The 20,764-nt window shown below is 36.6% G+C and overlaps 1 protein-coding gene across 1 annotated transcript; it reads right to left on the reverse strand.

Moving 5' to 3' along the window:
* Window positions 1–7,768: 7,768 nt before the first annotated feature.
* On the reverse strand, window positions 7,769–17,925 carry RAB4A (RAB4A, member RAS oncogene family). Its single transcript, XM_010004537.1, has 8 exons — window positions 17,809–17,925; window positions 16,247–16,327; window positions 14,994–15,108; window positions 13,432–13,494; window positions 12,051–12,205; window positions 11,030–11,125; window positions 9,475–9,635; window positions 7,769–8,171 (listed from the first exon to the last, which is right to left on the reverse strand). The coding sequence occupies exons 1-7, from the start codon at window positions 17,852–17,854 to the stop codon at window positions 9,520–9,522; spliced, it is 672 nt and encodes a 223-aa protein (XP_010002839.1). The 5' UTR covers window positions 17,855–17,925; the 3' UTR covers window positions 7,769–8,171; window positions 9,475–9,519.
* Window positions 17,926–20,764: the final 2,839 nt, after the last annotated feature.

Raw genomic sequence — 20,764 nt, forward strand, 5'->3', positions numbered from 1 at the left:
ATTTGGATTCTCTTTAGCATCTTCAAAAGAAGTTACACATATCAGGACGCTAGTGCAAGGAACCAAACCACTTATGCAAGGTTTTTATAGGGAGTTTCCAGCTGATAAATACTTGTTACAGTGTTTTTATCTTGGCTACCTACCTCACAGTGGGATGTATTGTTGGAGCCCTAACATTTGAAGAGGCTTTTATAGCTACCCAAACTTTTAAACAATTCCCCTTTTGGGAATCTTTCTAATGCTTCAATTGACTTGTTTTGGGGATGGGGGGGGGGAACCTTAGCACACAGGGAGGCAAAGAAAACACTTTTTTGATCTTGGTTACAAATATTCTGTTATCTCTTATTTAAAAAGTCCTAAGTCATGGGGAGGTGATACTGGGGAAAGGGTTTAAAAGTGTGATGGAGGTGCTTTTGTACTATTTAATTATTTTACCAAAAGAAGTATATTGAGACAGGCAACAGGAAAGCCAGTGGGTCTGGTAAACAGCACTAATAAATACAAATGTTTTAGGCAGGCAAATACCAAGTATTTCCTGGATGTAGAAACTTTCAAAAAACCTTGTTTGATTAGTGAATTTGCTGATAACTTTTATGGGTGTTTCTAAAGTCATTAGAATAAACTATTAATTTTCAGGGCAAGAAACAGCTACAGGATTGTGTTGCTGTGCCTGTTGTACCAAATAACTGACGTAGACAATCATTATCTTGACAGCTGCTGCTCAGTAAGCAGTTGCTTGTTCTACCAGTATCAAGTTGTACCACTTTATTAAGCTTGTGGTCACACTTCCTCTATGCTTAATCCTGTAAATGCCAGTTTATTGAAGGAGAGGGCTGGCTCCTGCTGTCTAGTGAAGTCTATTTTTAACACTTAAGACTATATATTATGCTCAGTGGGGGTCAGTGCAGTATGCATTCCATTGGTGGTATGGTACAAGCATACTGTTAAAGATTTTACAATTGAAAATTGTGTTGATAAAATTTGTAGGTGAAGTCCTGAGAAGCTTCCTGTCTCTCAGAATTGGTGCAGGACTCCTCACTGTGGGGGATGAGGGCTAGGGAAGGAGGAGAGGTATACTCTTTAGCAAACAGGAATATATAATGGAGTTTGTGAGATCCTCAGTGCTTGTCTGGTTTGTTTCCTTCAAGCTGTAAATTTTTTCAGTTCAATACCTAAGCTTTAGGCAGATAATTGCTGTAGTTGTGAAGTTGATGTTTTTTTCGGATGCGTTGTGTTTTTCACATATGTTGATTATCTCAGTTCAGTTGTTTTGAAGCTTGCGTTTTACAGACTGGACACCTTTTCACAGAAAGCACACTTGCACTTCTGCAGCAGAAACCTGCACTAGTCTTAGCTTCATTCCACAATCTCAGTGAGTAAGCAGATCTCCAGAATTACTACTGTAACAGTTACACCCTTAGTGAAAAGTCTGTTATTGAAAGAAAAGTAGTCATGCAAAGGGACCAAGCACTGCTGCCTCCTAGTGGGAATTACATCAGTAAAAGTTTTTCATTAATCTCAGTTTTAATTTTGCTAAAATGTCCTAGAATCCACGGAATTATAATCTGATTTTTATCCACCTTTTAAGTATAGAGCTATACAAATACAACTCTTCTTCAGACTACTTAGTAGAGACCTTACAGCTTTTAAGTCTGGGAATGCAAAGCATGAAGTATGTTTTATACAGAGCAAAATCACTGTATTCTAACTTCTAAGTAAACCACAGGCTAGCACTTACTAGAACTATAGAACAGTGCCCAAAACAGAGGCAAGCTATTCCAGAGAGTGCCTTTATACCATATGAGATTCCTTTAATTTCCTTTTATGCTGTGTTTTCCTTTTAAAATAGCTGCTGTAAATCTGCTAAAGTTGCTTCTGATGCTGTTTCAATTCAGAAGTCCACCTGAGCTTAGAACAACAGTATCAAAGCACTAACTCAGTAGTGTTGAACAGCCTTATTGAATGCGAGTTCTGCCTGTTCCTGCTGCCCAGAGTACCATATACACCTTTGGGTGTGTGGGCTTTATGTAACTGTAGTAGCTGGACCGTAGCCTAGTGTATTTTCTCACATTGAACCGTTTCCTTGGTTGTATAGGGCAGGTTTCATCTTGCTGTGCTTTTAAAGACAGCTTCTACAGTTCTCCCACTGAGAATGGAGCAGCCAAGATGACGTGCCCGCCTTAAGTACCTGTTGTTGGATTAGATGAATCTCCTGTTAGATATTCATCTTTCAAATAATTATAGAAGGCTTAAATGTCATCTGCATTGGATGCTACGTACCAAATCTAAAACATCTCAGTCTTGTTTGGGAGTCAGCACAGCATGAGAATCTTCAACAGCATCAAGACTGCTGTATACTGAGGAAATAACCTAGTTCTTATCCTTGTCTGGTCACAAGAGCTGTTGCCCACCAAAACAATTTGGTAGAAAGACAGCAATGACAAAAATTGGGTCATGTGAGTCACTCTCATGCTTTTTCAAATAGTCTGCAGCTAAAAATAGTCCTGGGTGCTATGTTGGTACTATCTTAGTTTAAATAATATAATGCCTGAAATGGGGGGTAAATTATTCTGCAAATCAGGTAGCCTTCCTGCATTTGGGCATTATTTGACTAAAAAAAGGCTAGCAGGTTTGCTTAGATGATGTGAAATAGTATAGTTCTGATGACTGCAAGTTGTACATGCCAAATACTGGAAAACCATTATTTTAGTGTTTTGATGTTAACAGATGAAAAGCCAATTGACTTGGAAAGCAGATCTTTTCAAGTGTCAAAGCTTTAATGATATTCCATCAATTTTCACAGGAGGTGGCTTTTTTTGCATGAAATTGGACTCATTAAAAAGGGGAAACCTAGTAAATGTCACTCTAATAAGGAAGTTCTTCGCTTTGTGTTGCATGGACTCTTGAATTCAGCCAAGTGATGAACACTTCTCACTCTTGCTTTATAAGTAAAAGTTTGTAAGAACACAGTAAACAGTTGTCCAAAGTCTTCATTAAAATAACTGTTTCTTTTTTGGTTTTGAAAGTATTTAGGTAAGTGAAACAAGACTTACAATGTGTCATGCTGCAATTTGACTATAGTGTTGTGAAGACTAGTGTTTACAATGTAAAATGTTACAATGAAAACTGCTTAAGAATGTCCCCTGTAAAATACAGTAGCATGCCTGTTCAGTCACCGCTGTCATGTCTTTGCAACTTACAGACTTACAGACTTTTTCACTGGAAGCTGAGAGAGTTGAGGTGAGAGCCAAACTTAAAGCTGAGGGACAGACCTGGATTTTTGGTAAGAATTGTATCTGGGTAGCAAATGCACATTTAAATGAAATTTGTAATGTGTAGGGGAATCAGTTTGTTTTTTTAATGGTATAATGCAGTGCCACTGAACTACAAAGGCCTCTCTGACTCTTTTAACTGTAGTAGGGACCAAAAGCTAGCAATCTGAGGGCCATATGCATGGGTAACCTGGGTGTTTCAGTTTATTTTTCAGTTCAGTTAGTGCACTCAGCAGCAAAGCCATACATGGAGCCTGATTCAACACCTTGACAGTAGCCCCCATAACACTAGGGGTACAAGTGAATGGGAAGCTGCCTCAGCTATTGTTAGCACTGAATTCACTTTAAAAACTATAGGGAAATACCATCTAAGCTTGAAGCAATATGTGTTTTTTAAAGTTTTTAAACAGTATTTGTTTTTAATGCTTCTGTATTGTCTATATTTAATAGTGTAGTGTCAACTTGCATATGTGAATAAAGTAAGTGACATGAAGTGCCTTGACTGTTTGTACTGTGGCTTTTGGGGACTTTGGTTTTCCATTACAGGGTGCTATAGCCTCTCTGCAGACTGGGGGTTCTGCTTGTCCCATAGACACTCTCCTGAAAAGGCTTCTATAGTGACTGGTGTTGGGGAAAGGGTTAGATTACCTTTGTAAGGGAAGCTGAGAGCTGACCTTGTCTCTCATGTTCTTCCTTTAACTCTCCCACAGATTCTTAATACCCTTTCCCCATCTGACTGACTTTTTTTCCATGTTAGTGGTAGAAAATAGCACTTCATACAGCTATTCTATTTTAGATTCTATATGTGCTGAAGCCTTTGGAAATCTTACTTTAGAGCTTTGGAAAAGAGGGTAACATGGGACTAAACAGAAAGCTGCATCACTAAGAACAAATATAATCTTGCAAAGCTATTGAAGGATGAGTGTACTTAAGTTTTATGTGCTGCTGGTTCTACAGTAAAAGAAGTAAACCAAAGCTACCTGGTATTTTTAATCTCTGTATTTAGTGTATTTATTGAGATTTTAATAATGTTTAATGCAGCATATAGAATGTAATGCAAATTAGTAATTGGGCTTTTTTATAGCATGCATTTTTTTAAGGACTTAAGGGAGCTGTGTACTTTTAAGCCATACAAAGAATGGTTAAGAGATGCAGTCAGCTTGCCTCAGAGCCTGGAGAATTCTTAAGTACAAATGCATTCTGTATTTCCCTTTGCTTACTGCTGTAAAGAAGCTAGGCTTCTGAAGCCACATTCTCTAAGAGATCTAGAAAGATCCATCTCGGACACAAGGAAAGTTTAGTTTACTTTGCAGCCATGACTTCTCAAGGGCAAGCAAAAGGGATGTTCCTCTCTCTCAGGATGGCAGCAGGGGTGTTGCAGGGTTGGGGCCCTCCCTTGCCAGGGTGATGAAGCCCTGCTCCTGGGAAATAGTGAAGCAGTTCAGCTTCTTTAGCAGCTGTTGCTGCTTTCGTAGCCCCATACTATCTGTGCAATGAATTTAGTAGAAGAGTTTTTCTAAGACCACCTAACACTTGTCATGTGTTGGACTTCACTTAGCAGGCAAAACCTGTACAAATAAATAGAATTTGTTGTAAAACACCTAGAAAATCAAGGAAGATTCTTTATTGGGTGCTAGATACAAGCATTAAATAAAATAGTGTAGGCCAACATACTGATTAAAAGGCAAGACATAAGCTTTAATAAGACATTTAAATCTTTGAAAGGTCTGAACAGCTAAAGCTCCACATCCAATAAATCTTAGGATATAGGTACCCAGTATTATTTTGTATAAATCTCCAAGCCATCTTGCTTTGGTAAAGTAAGAATTTAATGCTAAAACATATAATTTAACCTATTTATCATTTAATGTTTAGGTGAGCTAAGTTTGGTTTGCTGCATCAACTATAATGCTAAAGCTTAAAATCTACTCCAGGGCTGTAATTGGCATGATGTTTATTTTTAGAAATAAAAAACCCTCAGAGGAGAAACAGTAAAGAATATAGCTTGCACTGGTGAGAGCTATTGCTTCCAATAGTACTTCCCTCAGGATTTGCCAATTTAGAAAGTTTATTTTTAAAATATAGGATATGCAGCGTAAAAGGTTGCAATACTACAAAACATGCACATTAACCTGGTTAACGTGTATATGGTAAGGGTATACATTTAAAAAAATGGTAAAAACAATGTCAAAACTCTTATAATGATGCTATTATTTCCTTCCAGGTAGGAAGGGAACAGCTTAAGACACTTGGTTACAGAAAAAATAAAACTATGCCTACTACTTCTTAACCACAGACACTTGACCAAAATTATTTTAAGAATCAAGTATACAAAAGAGGTCAGTCATATATGTAAAGGAAAAAGGACAGGAAGAAGTACAAGGAAGTCCCTGCCAAACCCCTAAAGTTTTTATTTAAAAGCAACAGAATTAAGTAACAATCCCCCACTCCTTTCATCTGCTACTGTAATAATGGAAAGAAGTTTTGATCAACAGGCAACACCACTTCAACCATTAACAGTGACAGAAGAGAGACCTTAAGCTTTACTTGTGCTGTGTCCCAGCTGGGAAGTGCATGCTCAGCATTTGCTGATTAGATTTTGGAAAGGAAAGGGGAACAGACTCCTGAAACTGTCCTTTTTTCCCCAACATTCTAGAACTGACTTGAGGTTTTGAAACTAACACCCTTCCCTCCCCAACTCTGGCAGAAACACAACACATCTCCGTTAATAATATACAACTTGGATGGGTGGATGAGACAACTGCATCCAACATCTACTTCCCAGGACCTATTTTAGGTAATGACTTCCAGTTCTGAGTAGTGGAAACCAAAATAAATTGAATGAGGATTAAGACAGGTAAGTTTAGTTGGAGTTCTTTGATGTTCTAGTAAATGCACAGGTAAGGTGCTTCAAAAAATACTTTACACACTTGCCAGGAAAAGAATACACCGTGGGAATGATTGTTGTTGGTTATGCAACACACCCAATCCAACATAAGATACATAGGAGAGAGAATGTAAATCTTTGGACCCAACAGCCTTTTTAAAAGTAAACCTAGGATTTTCAACTACAAAGCACTTAATTCCTTTTAATTCAGAGATGACCTAAGGTGTGAAATATTCAGATAAGCATACATTTGAACCAAAAATGTCAAGATGAAATAAATGGTTTTAAACTCAATTCTAATTCCATGAAAGATGGGTAGCATCCTTGCTTTGCTCTTGTGCTTTAACTGCCCTCTAAATTACAGCATCAGTTCACTTTTCTGATTTAGTTTTTCAAATGTGCATTTGACAAGCAACCCTTCAATAGAAAGGATTTACATATAGAAAATAATACAGCATGTTTGAACTGGGAATTTCCATACTGAGTTTTGATCAAATTACTAATTCTGTGTTAATTTGCACTTCAAGGAGCCATCCCATTTCTAGTTATATTTCAAGTAACTAGTTATTTCCACCAGAACAAGTCTAATTGCCCCTCTTAGTTGGTTGAGTTTAGCTGATCAGTTGTCATGGCACTGTAAAAAATCATATGCAATACTTGTGGTTTGGTCTTCCCTCGTGAACCCTCTGCAAGACTCTTCTTTTGTCTCCAGCTGAGGAATGAGGACAGGCTTCCTAATCTCCTGCTCTGTGCCTCTTCCCCACAATAAAAAGAGGGCAGAAAATAAAGTCTGAAATGGGTGTCTTAACATAATAAAAGTAGTATCAATACCAAGGCTGAAATTCACCTTGATGAGTCTCACAGGAAGAAAAAAAACACCTAAGTAGTATGCTTGGTGTTTTTCCTTCATGGGGTCTCCTGGGGGCAATATGGGAAGCCTATAGTGGATTCACATGAAGTTCAAAGGTAGAGCTCCAGCAAGACAGACTAAGTTCCCAGTTTTAAAATCTAATTTTAAAATTTAAGTTCCTGTACATAAGTACATAACTACTTTAGTATTTTTTCTTCTTAAACACTTGTATTTTGAATTCCATACATGGAGGATACTTCTGAAGAACACATTTGGGTTCAGTGTGTACCTCACCAGATATGCTTCAACAGAGATCCTATTTCCATGGCTGATTGCTCTGTAATAAGATGTTAGAACCCCTACTAGGATAACTCTCCATAAGCCCCTGCACTAGAATTACAACACACAGAGATGCACAGTTCTGTTCACAGATACATTCCACTTCCATGATGCCAGTGCTACACAAAACATCAGGACCAAGAAATCTACGTCAAGTCAACAGCCAATTGAGAGACTTAAAAGAGCTTCAGAAGTTATTTCAGAACCGTGACAAAATAAGTTGAGCAAACATCAGTAAAACTACTTTTCCAACTTATTAGTAAACACAGGTATGGGTCCTAACCATATGCTAAGAAACAGTCATGTCAACAGCTTGTTAGAATGTGGCAAACTAATTAGGAAAAAATAAAACAATAACCCCTCACTGACAGTGCCAGTGGTTTTGTAATTCAGGTCATAAATATGAACTATCGTGCAACAAACAAACATGACAAAGCCTACCTCAGTTAAGTTTGTTTATATGATAAAAAAATAAAATATTAAACTGCTCATAGTGCAACATTCTATCAGCATACATAAGTATACCATGCTTTGTAAATTTACTGTTACAGTATTTACAGTATATAGCAATGCTTTAAACTAGAGGTGAAAGAACAAAAATAGGTAATGGAAAAAGTTTACATACAGGTGTGAGTCTTAATACTGTCCACCTAATGATCAAGTTCACTTGGCAGACACTCGTGTCACATAAACATTCCTGCCCCACACCACACCTCTCTGTCAGCAGTGGTCTGCTCTGTTGGTAGGTAGTCGAAAGATGTTTTAAAAAACCGTATAGCCTTCAAGCTTTGTCTGTTTCTTCAAACATCATTTGCAAGGACAGCTGTAAAATACACAAGAACTCCATCAATTATCTTCATCCCATCAATCTGAAAACTCAGCTCCTGAAATAAGATCAATAACTCTTCACTCTTGCAGAGCTGCACTGCAGATGGACTAATTAATGCCCTCTTCCAGCAGTCTCTTAGTTGAAGTATACTTTATAGGAGGAAAATAAGGGAGAAAATCAGTTCAAGAATTCCTATCCATTATTTAGAATTCTGTGCTCTTAACTTGGTGCTAAGATGCCAGAATACAGAAAGAATTACGAGAACAGAGAATGATATGCTGCCTTATTTAATGTTCTGTAAAGCGTCTGCTGGTAAGCACTGCTCAAAGTGATGAAAAATGAACTCAGGAAAAATGATGCCGTAATTAGGCTTGCAGTACTCGTTTGATATCACTGTCCTTGTAATAGAGAAATAAAGATTAATTATATCAGAATAATTACATAGCAATTCCTTAATTACCCTGAGTGAGAGAGAAAGGACTGTTCTAACAGCCACTTACATACTGCAAGGAGTTAAGTAAAATCCATGAATATAGAGAGATGTCTTAGGGACAACTTTTTATAAGACTGACTAACCACCAAGCTGTTCTTGGGAGCAGGTTGTGTGACTTTCAGGTCTCTTCCCTTACCACTGCTAAAGGGAAAAATCTGTTTCTCACTTCCTCTGAAGAATGTCTTTGGAAGATTTTAGAAAGCTGCACAGCCACCCCATAGGCTGCAGCAGCCCTGGAAGAGCTACTTCAGATGGCAACACTGCTTAAGCAGCAAACACTGCAATTCTCCTGTTGACATTTCTGCTTATAGCAGGCAGGAATCAGGACCACTTTAGCTACTTTTAGGTGGGGAAAAAAAGCAAGTCTGAATCCAGTATTATCTTTAATTTTCAACTCTCAATCTTTAAATTTCATATTTTCAGAAAAGACTATATAATAGCTTTTCACAAGACAGTGCACCACAATACAACATAAATGAGTGACCTTCTCTGCAGTGCACTAGGTAACTATTGGGGCAAAAAAGTATGCCAGGAATATAGAATTTTTCAGTGTTTTCCACAGCATTACTCAGACTAAGCAAAGATCCGTAAATACTCAGTAAGAGCACTAGTCTTGCTTTAGTGGGCAGATTGTAGAAGAAAAACCAATATAAAAAAATCAAATAAATCAATTTTACTGCACATTATTTCACTATATTCTATGCTGCTCCACAAGCTAACTGTGAAAAAGCCAAGCACTTGATACAGCACATTTATGAAATATAGTAATTTACCCAACACCCTGAGATTTTTTTGTAACCTTACCTTCTGTATCTAAAGTGAGTATCTGGGAATGTGCATTTTGTTTCTTTAACACCCACATTCTTGAGCACTTTGTGCTTGTGCTCTACGTGGTGATCTCAGCTGTCTCAAGGCAGCATCTCCATACTGAATACCTGAGCCCATTCTTTCTGGGTCCAGTTCTCCTGATAAGAAACAAAATGGTCAGAACAAGATGGATCACTTGCAAATAATACATTACAATTTAACTGATAATATTAGATTAAAAATAAATAAATTACCTTATCCTCTAGATACGGAGAGATCTATTGCAATTCTGTTTACTTCTAGGCAATTCCAAACCTGCATAATTTTGTCCTATAATTTAAACTGTGTGCCCTTAATCATAACAACAAAGCAGTTTGTCTGAGTTAAGCTGCAACAAGAAACATATCTGCACTACTTCCAACAAAGGAAATGTCAAAAATGTTTTGTGCAAACACAGTTAAGAAACACCTGCTTTCAGAGACTAATACACAAAGAGATACCAAGCCAAACAAAAATGGATCAATCTGATAGTAGGATTCCATAAAGCACAGTCCCCAGAGGAAATTACCTCAATCCTCCCTACTTCTGGTATCCATTTCTGCCTGCTCCATACCCTGTGCCTTCAGAAATGTTCTTATGGTTGTATAATGGACTGGCCAAGATTAGATATATTTAGTCTAAAAAACCCCAACCAAACAAACCCAGAACAAAGAATCCCTCTGAATAATTCAGATCACTGATTGCTTGCTTGTTTAAAATAAAAGCTGCTGTTTGGCATTGATTTGATACAGCAATCAGGAAATTCCTACAAAAACACCATATTCTTTTAGTATAAAAAATTGTGTTTGGCATTCAAAATATGTAATTAGAGTCTGAGACAGATTTTTCAATATGGCAAATAACTTGAAACTTTGAAGATATCAAACAACTAGGAGATAAGAGAGAAAAACTGGAATGCAAATTAGCTGTAATGACACCTAACACTTAGAAGCCTGTCTCAAATAGAAACCTGCCCACATGTGCTGAGCAGCTTATGGTATATTTCTAGATCTGCAAAAGTAAAAATGGTTTCAACCAAGAGGCAGGAAGGTCACTTCTAACACAGTTGCTAGGAAACACCCCTGAAATTTTTGCTATTATTGTTCAAATTCTCTTTACTGTATTTCCTGCTATATATGAGAAGCAGAATAAAAGTTATGGCTGCTCTGATACTAGGTTTTTATTTGGCATTGCTAAAATTGTCTGATGTTAGGCTTGATGTTTCTGGGGACACAGCAACCCAACAGAATGCACAGCCTACACTCAGAGCTGTGTAAAAACATCCATAAATCACACCACTCCTCTTTTAGATATACAGATCTGACTTAGACGCCCATCCCTATTAAAACACGTGGGAAGCAGCTACAGAACAAATGGGTTCTTTTATCACAGTGAAATTTTGGTTCTTTGGGTTGATTCTATCAGAGGACTTGGAATGGCAGTATTTTCACAGGTACTTTCATCTATCAGGAAAAAAGAAACACACATTAAAATAATACAAATCTCCATTTACCTGATTCAATTTTATTGAGTATTTTTCTTGCACACTGTACAAAGGCCTCTTCAACATTTTCCCCTGTTAGTGCACTTGTTTCCAAGAACATTAGCTCTGCATTAGACACCAGAAAAACAATCTCAAAAGCAGGTCTGGAATATATGATCTAGTAATTCAAAGCATGAAAGCTAGAAACAATAAACATTTTCTTAAGGAGAACTATTGTTAAATAGTATGGTCCAGGTAAATTAGCTTTTGACAGCAAAACTACAAAAAACTTCCTCTGAAATTTATACATTAAAACGACAACGTTGGAATACAAAGATAATAATCTGGGCTGTGTATGCAAATTTGCACATGAAATCAAGTAACTTTATATAGTCAGTTATAAGTAAAAGGATGGCCTGCAGCCACAGTCGGTAGAAAATACTATGTCTAATTGATTTATAAAAGCAAAATTAGATTTTACTGATGGTACAACTGCAGCACAGATACTAAAACTGACACTGGATTTAACCACCACAGAAATGTGTCCTCAGACTGGAAATTCTGAATACCACAGACCAGGCAACAGTTCTCTGAATCCATGCCTTGCACTGAATTCAATTCCCCCTGAGTAAAACTCATTGCTTCCAACTGCAGCACATCCCATCCAACCCTACAGACTATATTCTATAATTTATAGAATCTGTAAGATGCTGAAAACTAGGAAATTGTGCTCTTCATTTCCCCCTCAGCCCTTTGACAGCAAGGTAGTACCCTAAATTGTATTACATTCCCTATGGAATACATCTCTACGAAGAAGGTATTACTTAAGTAGCAGCTGGAACTGGAAGAATCGCTAGTAGTTTGACTTATATAGTACACAGACTTCTCACTGCAGGCCCTCTCCTCTCTCTATACCTCATGTTCTGGCAGAACTCCCTTTTCTGTAGATATCTGACAAGGTACAGTGGACAAAATACTCCCCAGCTGCACAAAAAATAATTTTAAGTATTAAGCATTTGTGAATAACTAAAGAAGATTTTGTACTACTTACCATTTTCTTGTGCAAACCGGGATGCTTCTAAAAAAGTAACTTCACGATCTGCATCAAGATCCTTTTTGTTTCCACATAGTATTATCACAATATTTTGACTTGCTAACATTCTTGCATCTGTCAACCAATTAGTAAGTGCGTTGTAGGTTTCCCGGCTACGTAGAAAATGACATCCTTTATTATCATTTCCAGTGAACAGATCACTGAACTAAATCTCAGAAAGCAAATCTGCATCTGTGGCAAACCACAAATTGCTGCTAGTCAGGCAAGTCACCTACACATAGAATCATAGAATCATAGGGGTTGGAAGGGACCTCGAAAGATCATCTAGTCCAACCCCCCTGCCAGAGCAGGGTCACATCTCAATGTACCAGCTATGAACTGGGAAGAGTATCAAGTTCCTTCATGAAACTATTTAAAAACGTGAAAGTTCTTAAAAAGCAAGATAAAATCAACTACAATAAATAAATAAATAAATATGCACAATAATAAAATCCCCTGTTAATGTGTAAAGGTAAAATTTTAAGGGCTAATCTAGTTTCAGCCTTTTACAAATGAAATTTTGGGATGACAGAATGAGTTACAGTTTAAGATGGAATTCAACTGGTACTTAAGTTTCAGGTGGGACTGTAAGAATTTACTACACTTGTGGAGAATTGTGTGCCTAAAGTTTCTCGTTTGTGTCAAGAGCAGTAATAGTGCAGGCAGTTACGCTGCACACCCCCGTTAGTCGTGATAGTGGTGGTCAAAGATAAAGCCTTCAAGCAGCAGGACTGATGCACGAGTCCAACTGACCTTAAGCACACAACACAGATTTCACAAATTGCCCAGTGAGCACTCCACTCACAGGACAAAAAGCAACAGATCTAGCAAATCATCATTGAGCAACACAAAACGTCTGTGACAAGTATCAGTCAATGGTGGCCAGGGAAAAAAAAGGAAAAAGTGGCATGGTAAGCTATTCTACTGGCTACCTATAATATTGAAAAATAAGATGGAGAGAGAAACAGAATTTTGAACTATAGTTAAGGAACGGGAAATAACATAGTTAAGGTAGAACTACATTCTCCAGAGGATGACCTGTTACGGAAAAGTGCCTGAAGTCTGCTCTTAGCTTCTGTTGCAAGGCTTCCTGAGTGAGTGGTTGTACACAGTCCACCATGATTAGAAGACCTACTGGTGGGCCAGTCCTCCCTTTGAGACTGTTCACATTTATGATATCCATAGTAACTCATGTAAGCAAGTTCCAAAACTTAAATACAGACTAAAAAAGCAATACTTTTTACAATTTTCTTATTGTCCATTCTCTGTTAGAGGGGGGATCAATGTGTGTTAATTGTATCTGATAGTTGATAAGCAAAAGAGTTGCTAGCTTTCTTACCTGGTTATATCATAGACAAGCAGAGCACCTGCAGCACCTCTATAGTAACTTCTCGTTACAGACCTGAAATACAATTACACATGTACATCTATGTAGTAACTCCATTGTTTCAAATCTGAGTTAATAAAATGCAATCTTGATTACAAACCAAAATTCTCATTTATATATTTTAAATAAAGGGTATTTCAGACAACATTATCAGTTATGCAAGTGCAGACTACTCACAATTAGATTTCTAACAAAGCTTTTTCACTAAATATAGCTGTATAGGGATTCTCAAAGTCCATTATGACCAGTGTGCTGCTGAAGCTACACATTATCATACTATATGGCCCAGCAGAGAACTGGGAGCTGATGGTGATACCTATGGCATGAAAATAGCATCATTAACTTATATTTGAACTCTCAGTTGTGAGGAGAGAATTAGCAAAGTAGCTGTCATTGAATAATTTAAGACTTTAAGTTGAAGAGGAAGAAGCAAGGAAAGCAAAACAAAGCATCCTTCAAATGGCAGAGGAAGAAGAAAATAGACTGCTAAGTACACAGAGGCTGATCAGCTTTAAAAAGAATTAGATTATAAAATACCACAGAAAAGAAAGGATCTGCAAGTCTGTGAACACTCTGAACTTGAAAGAGCAGAAGTAGCCTAAGCATCTGAAAGTACAGAGCCTTCAAGCTCCTCAGAATCCCAGGATACCTGGCCAACACACTGGAGAGATCTCTATTAATGAGACTACATAGCACTGCCTAGCTTTGCCTAGTCACGGATGTATTCAAATAACTTGTCTAATACGGGACATTTATCTGGATTCCTGCCCATGACTCAGACTTCTATCACTATAGCCATCTTTATAAACCACTGATCTCCACAATAAAACCAAAGAATCCTCCTCAATATACAAAACTGTGATGTCCTTTTGATGGTTAATAGACTCAGGAATACATTAGATCTTTATTGAGTTTGATCTACACCTCAGATGTATGACACAGTTAAAAAACAGCATTAAAAGTACATTAGTGGTTCTGATACAAATACACTGCTTTTTCTTGAAGAAATGGAGATCTCAGTCTTTGTAGAAGTGTATTTAGCCAAATGTAACAACTGATTTTCCCTCCCTCCTCTAATAAAAAAATATATTATTAAATTGTTCATTCTTATGCAGATTATCAGTCTACAATTTACTGGCATTTACTTATTCCAACCAACAGAAGGTCTTCTAAACATGGAGTTAAGCACAGGCAGTTAAAAAAGTATTCTAAGTCTGGCTGGCAAAGAAACTTTTTGAAATGTATTCTACTCACATACCTCAATTATCCCAGAAAATATCCAATGGAAAAAAAAGGCAGAACCTCAGATCCTGCAAGTCGGTGTTGATTTACTGAAAGTAATGGATCTATGTTGCTATGTCCAAGTTGGAAAATCTGGCCTAGTTAATAGTATGAAAGCAGACAAAATTCCACTGAACAAGAAACTATGTGGACTCATGAGCAGGGAGAAAATACCCAACACTCACAGCAATAATTTAATAACAAATATTTAATAAAACAATTGAAAAGGGTACCTGAATCTCTCTTGTCCTGCTGTATCCCATATCTGCAATTTTACATATTTACCACCAACATTTACGATCTTTGAACCAAACTCCACTCCTATAGTATGATTTGAGTCATCCTTGACTAAGAAAAAAAGAAAACCAGACTTACTTGAAGAAGAGTGAATACTTTCAACCTAATCCAATTTACATATAATCAAAACTCTTCAGTGTTCAAATCACAAGCTACTTCCTCAACCATCAAATTCAGTGTCACTAATAAGTGTCACTACTGCCACAATTCAGAAATAAACATTCTTACGATTTTTTAACATCCTATTCAATTCAAAATTACTACTAGAAAGGCCTGCCTTAATAAAATCTTCTTCAGTTCCCATCAATAAATGACAAGACAATTTTTGGTTTTCACCTGTGTTTTCTAACATTTTGATGCCATTGAAAGTTAAAATGAACGAAAAAGCAGAACACAAAAAGACAGTCCTGCCCATAAATAAGCAAGAGCTACTTCTTCTTCAACACACTAAGTAAAGATATTTGCTATATGTACAGTGCTGCTATTACAGATTCTCAACAATATACAACAGACCATAGGTGATGGTTCAAGTTAAATCACAGAATCATGTAATGCTCCCTTGGTGATGTCACATTATCTGAGAGCTGTTCCTCAATATATAAGGTGAATTATCATTCAGTTGAGAAAGCTAACATTTGCCTTAGGTTTACAAAGGTTTCTAAATGTCTTATATTTTGTTTAATCATGATGCTAAATGCACTACACAACAGGACATTATTTTTTCTATAATCTATTAATTTCTAAATAACACAGAATGGAGTCTCTACCAGTATTTATCATAGAACATAGTCCTTAACAAAGAACTTGGAGTGTCTATGTATTTAGAAAGTCTAGATGTTGGGAAACTTAACTTCTAACAGGCTTTCTTTCATCTGCTCAGTATTTTTTTAAAAAGATCCAAGCCCATAGCTGCAAGGATAATGCTCACAAAAAATTAATTGTGTATTTTCATTAACATCCTCTTCTATTTAGTTGAGAGTAAAAAAGAATACTGCACAATATCAGGCTTTTCATTAGAGAGAAACAGGGCGCAGTTAAGATTTACAGCCTAGTTCTGAACATAATTCTCAGTCGAAATCCTCATTTATACAAGCAAGAGAATCATAGGAACTTCTATACTTATGTAGCCAGCACCTTCATCTGTGGTTCAAAGCAATGGAGAACTTTTACTGTGCTCACATATACTTACATTTCTTTTCAATAAATTGGTGTAGTAAGCAGGATTTTCCAGTTCCAGCATTTCCTATGACCAAGAACTTAAACAGGAAATCTGAAGATTGAAAGACACACAGAGAAACAACTGTTAAATTTATGCTCACATTTTTGTCACAAGACCACACACACAAGCCAGCTATTCTCTAGTAGCTGCTATTTCAAAGAGGAGGGAACAGCTGATAAAATTAGCAAACTAAAACAAAAATAAAGAATAAAGCAATATATTCAATAGTGATGTTACAAAGTAAGAGCTAAGAATTCTATCTGGTGATGGAGATACAAGAATGACAAGAGATAGAAATGGCTGAAGTCAGTTAAAATAGGCTAAATTACAGATGTATGCTTAGCTTGTATTCCAGCAACCTCTTATAAGGGTACGTAAGCTATTAGCTATAGTCAGTACAAATGCCCTATATAATAATGGGGCTTCTTAAAATCTATGGGTTTGTACTTATTAATTTTTTTAAAGTTTTATCCACATTAATTTGAACTTTTCTATCCTACCTGCTTACTACTCATACTTTAATACTTGTGAAGCTGGAACAGCTACAATATTTCCAGGCAAGAAGTAATTTTTATTCTGGGATGGCTGCTTTCATATTTCTTCCACATGCTAAACTAAGATTCAGATACTTCTATCACATACCTATTTATTAACCATTTACATCAGTATTCATTAGTAAAATCTAATCAAGATTTGTGATCCATTTGTATTATTTTAACAGTTATGTATAACACTTTTATACCACCTCCTCAAATCTGCTTTCAGTCTGACTAAAGACTGAAAAAAGCTTCTTACTCTTACCACTCTCAAACACATACACTGATTTAGAAAGTTTACAATTGCTTCCCCTAATATATAGTCATCAAGGTAACCTTTACAATCCCTGAAAGATTCATGATATATTTTTCAATCACCAGCAGCTTTTTTTTTACAATAATCTTTATTACTTTATTGCACAGTTTCTCTTATAAACATAGCAAGTCTGCAGAAGACATCAGTTAAGCATGCAATGAGAGGGATTAAGTTTGCAACATCAACAAAAGAAAAACCTAACATTAATTTAATTAGCAGTGATCAAAGCTGTCAAATGAGTTACATATTGGCTGAGGAGATGGCAGAATAAAAACAAACAAACCGTAGACAATGCTAAGTAAGACAAAACACCAATATGTTACTCTATCAGAACCTCATTTGAGTCTTAGTCGTACAAATTGAACATGCACACAAATCTATGTGCTCATTCCATTTCATGCAGAAATTATTTGTTATGGTTCATCAAGAACACCTAGCAGTGGTAAAAGCAACAAGGAATTTTTTCATGTTGTAACAAAACTCCCACTGTTGAAAAGTCACTAGCAACACATGGCTATGAATCCTGGAAATGTCCACCATCTGTTGCCCTCACCTGTACTCCAAATTTTATTCAAATTTAAAATGAGGTAGTATTTTACTAAGGATTTTTTTTTTCACTTTTGCATTATTTCTCTTGTTTCAAATGTTGCAACAAGCTTAGTATAGAGTCTGTATTCTACCCTTCCCAGAAAGAGATTGCTGTTTCTTGCTCACAAATATGACCATTTACACACTCAAGACATTCTGTTCCAAACTCCTCTCATTCTTCACGCCCCCACCCAGCTGCTCATGCTTTCTGGATGAAAAAATTGGTTACAAAAAGGATTTTGCTTCAGGTTGTGAAAATGGTGTGTGTTATCTCCTCCAAAGAAGGGCCCTTCATGTCATCTCAAATGCAAAACACATTGACTGAGAATGCTTCATTCTATCTCATCCCACTGTTAGTATGAAATGTAAATAACATCAATAGCCCCAAAGTTTTACATTAAGAAAAAACTCACCTCTGAAAGAAAGCCAGATTTCTCTTTTTTATGGACCAAATATAACTAGTTAGCTGCCTTTTGTACCTTCATGCATATTTAAGCTACTGTGGGTGTTTGTAATCTCACTGGTTTTACCACTTTCTGAGAGCTTCTCAAAGTACAAGATGTTCTGAAACACAGTCACAATCAAAATAATCTGTTTCTGGCCTCTGCAATTTTTTAAAAAATCCAGTCAAAATTGGTTCTCCATGTATCTGGTGAATGCTGTTTGTCAGATTTTCTTTTTAAAAACCGCTACAAAATTCAAGTCTACTTTTCTTTTTTTTCTATGGAACACTCATATTATTGACCATAGTATAACAGCTACTGTAAAAAAATTAAACCAGGAAAAGAGCAAAACCAAAACTACACTAATTTGCACTATGATTGTAAGCACTGGTTGTTAAGCATGGTGCATGAAGCCATGTTTGTGCAACCCACAAAACTATGATGAACAGCAAACTTAACGTGCTGCTCTGTTTTACACAGACCAGCTGTAGGCCAGTGAGAAACTGAGACCATGGTATCACTGTCACAGGCTGACTTGGAATAACTTAAGAACAGCAGCATATTTTTCCTAGGGTGTTATAACAGCTTTGCTTTTTACTCTGAAAGGAAGAGTGATATTTGGGGATTTTATATTAATATCTTTAAATTGGTAACATGCTCTAACAGCACTTAATAATAGACTCCCAATTCCAACTGAGATTCTAGTGCACCAGACAACTTTAAAAGATAATCTTTCCTACAAATAAGTCACTTAGAAGCTGACTCACTGTCTGCTTACTTGGTTGACAAAAATTTTTTATTTTCCTCTGCCAAAGTAGCAATAGATTTTCTACAATGAAACTTGAAACTGCAGTTACAATTAATTTGTTTACAGTACTGAACAGAAACATGTTTTAGTCTACCACAGAATGGAAATCCCAAAATCTTATCATAAAAAAATTAAAACCTTTCTGCACCAAAGAAGGCAACATCTCCAAACACATACTGGTTCACAGAGCAAATTACACTTTAAAGTTACATTCACAAATGTAACTGTGCTTCTATCAGTTTCAACTTGAACTTTAGGTAAATGTTTCAAAATAACAAATGGCTTTTTTTTTTCCTTGTCCCTCCTTGCAGTTTATTATATGTACAAAGTATTCCGTATTTCCTGAAATGTATTATCCAGTGCTTGTGGATAAACTGTTAACATAAAATCTTTTTATTTATTTATATTTACTCTTTTCCACTTCACCAAATGCAACCCACTCTAATGTTTGCACTACTGCTTAATTGCTCCAGTTTTTCCTTTTGGCCTCCTCTTCCCAGCGGAGTAAAGTTACTTCATTCCAGTTAGCTGCCAAGCCTGTCATCCTAGAGAAGTTTCTCTTTTGAATTCTGTTTGTTTTCCTTCGTGGAAAAGCTGAAAAGCAACATCACTCAGATGTTACAAATGCTTGTTAGCATGCTGGCTACTGAAAAGGTCTAGAAAAGTTGAAGTACTTGGCCTCTAAATACGATCATTATTATACAGAAAGGATTGAGGACAAAAAAATTAACTCTGTGCCAAAAGGAAAAAGGGTTACAAAACATGCGCTAGAGAAAGCATAAAGGGATGAAAGGCAGCGCAGCATAGCTGTTTAATAAAATAAGGCAATATAAATAATCAATTTACTTCCCTCTGTGAGCTACATGCATCACCTGATCCCAAACTGAGTAGGGTGCACAGGGAACAAAGCTTATTTTCTAGCATAGGTGAAAAGGAGTAAAACTGTGGATCCAGCCCAAAGATGCAACAGTAGCTAAAACTACAAGGGAGGAGGAGGGGGAGCTGAGAGGAAAGAAGGGAGACAATTGTGGCTTTGACTCAAGTACCAGCAAAAACAGAAGGTTGATGGGGAAACCACCCCCAGACATCCAACCTCCTCCTCTGACTGAAGTTTACTTCAGCAGAGGAATAACTGAACAGCTTCTGAGCTACTGCAGCTTAATCTCTAAAATAAAGCAAGAATTAAATTGTTTATTATATGCTTGCTAATACAGAAGGGGGAGGAGAGGAGAAAGATCAAATTATATCCTCAAGTCATGCCCTCTAAGCAATAAAATCAGTTTTGAAATAAACCAAAAGCCTGGGTCACAAATACAGAGACCATCGGATATTTGGAGGTGGAGAATGGAGAAAAAAAGGATGAATCAAATTGCCCACAACAAAAGGAGTTTGGTTTTTTTTAAGGGACAGAAAGACTAAACATTCTCTGACAATGACAAAGGTTGATAAACCCTTGTGACCAGTCTGGGAGTAGCAGATACTCTGGGAGAAAACACAGTGAAGTAGGGACTCAAGGGATTTGACTGGAATCTTACATATCACATTTACTCAAAGGTAGCACAACCTTTCTTCTATCATTTAAAACCCGAAAGTTTTGTTACCTTTACATCTACCTATTAAGTGTAAGCTATTTTCTGTTAGTCTATATTTACTTATACTATTTATTTTATTTTGTAACACAAAGCCATGTACATTTTGCATTGGGAAACAGGAGAAAGTATGCAAGTGTTGTTAAATGGTAACTCTCTACAGAGAGGACATTACATTTCAGAAAACTCAAGTTAAGATAATTTCCCT

Source organism: Chaetura pelagica, unplaced genomic scaffold, assembly GCF_000747805.2.
Source record: "Chaetura pelagica isolate M959 unplaced genomic scaffold, ChaPel_1.0 scaffold9, whole genome shotgun sequence".
NCBI classification, from domain to species: domain Eukaryota; kingdom Metazoa; phylum Chordata; class Aves; order Apodiformes; family Apodidae; genus Chaetura; species Chaetura pelagica.

Excerpts from the sequence above, each read along its gene's own strand:
- RAB4A (XM_010004537.1), bottom strand. The coding sequence starts at position 17,854 with ATGGTCATATTTGTGAGCAAGAAACAGCAATCTCTTTCTGGGAAGG. Across the intron at positions 15,109-16,246 it reads CCAATTTATTGAAAAGAAAT|TCAAGGATGACTCAAATCAT; the intron begins GTAAGTATATGT and ends TTTTTTTCTTAG. Across the intron at positions 11,126-12,050 it reads CCGGTTTGCACAAGAAAATG|AGCTAATGTTCTTGGAAACA; the intron begins GTAAGTAGTACA and ends TGTCTAATGCAG.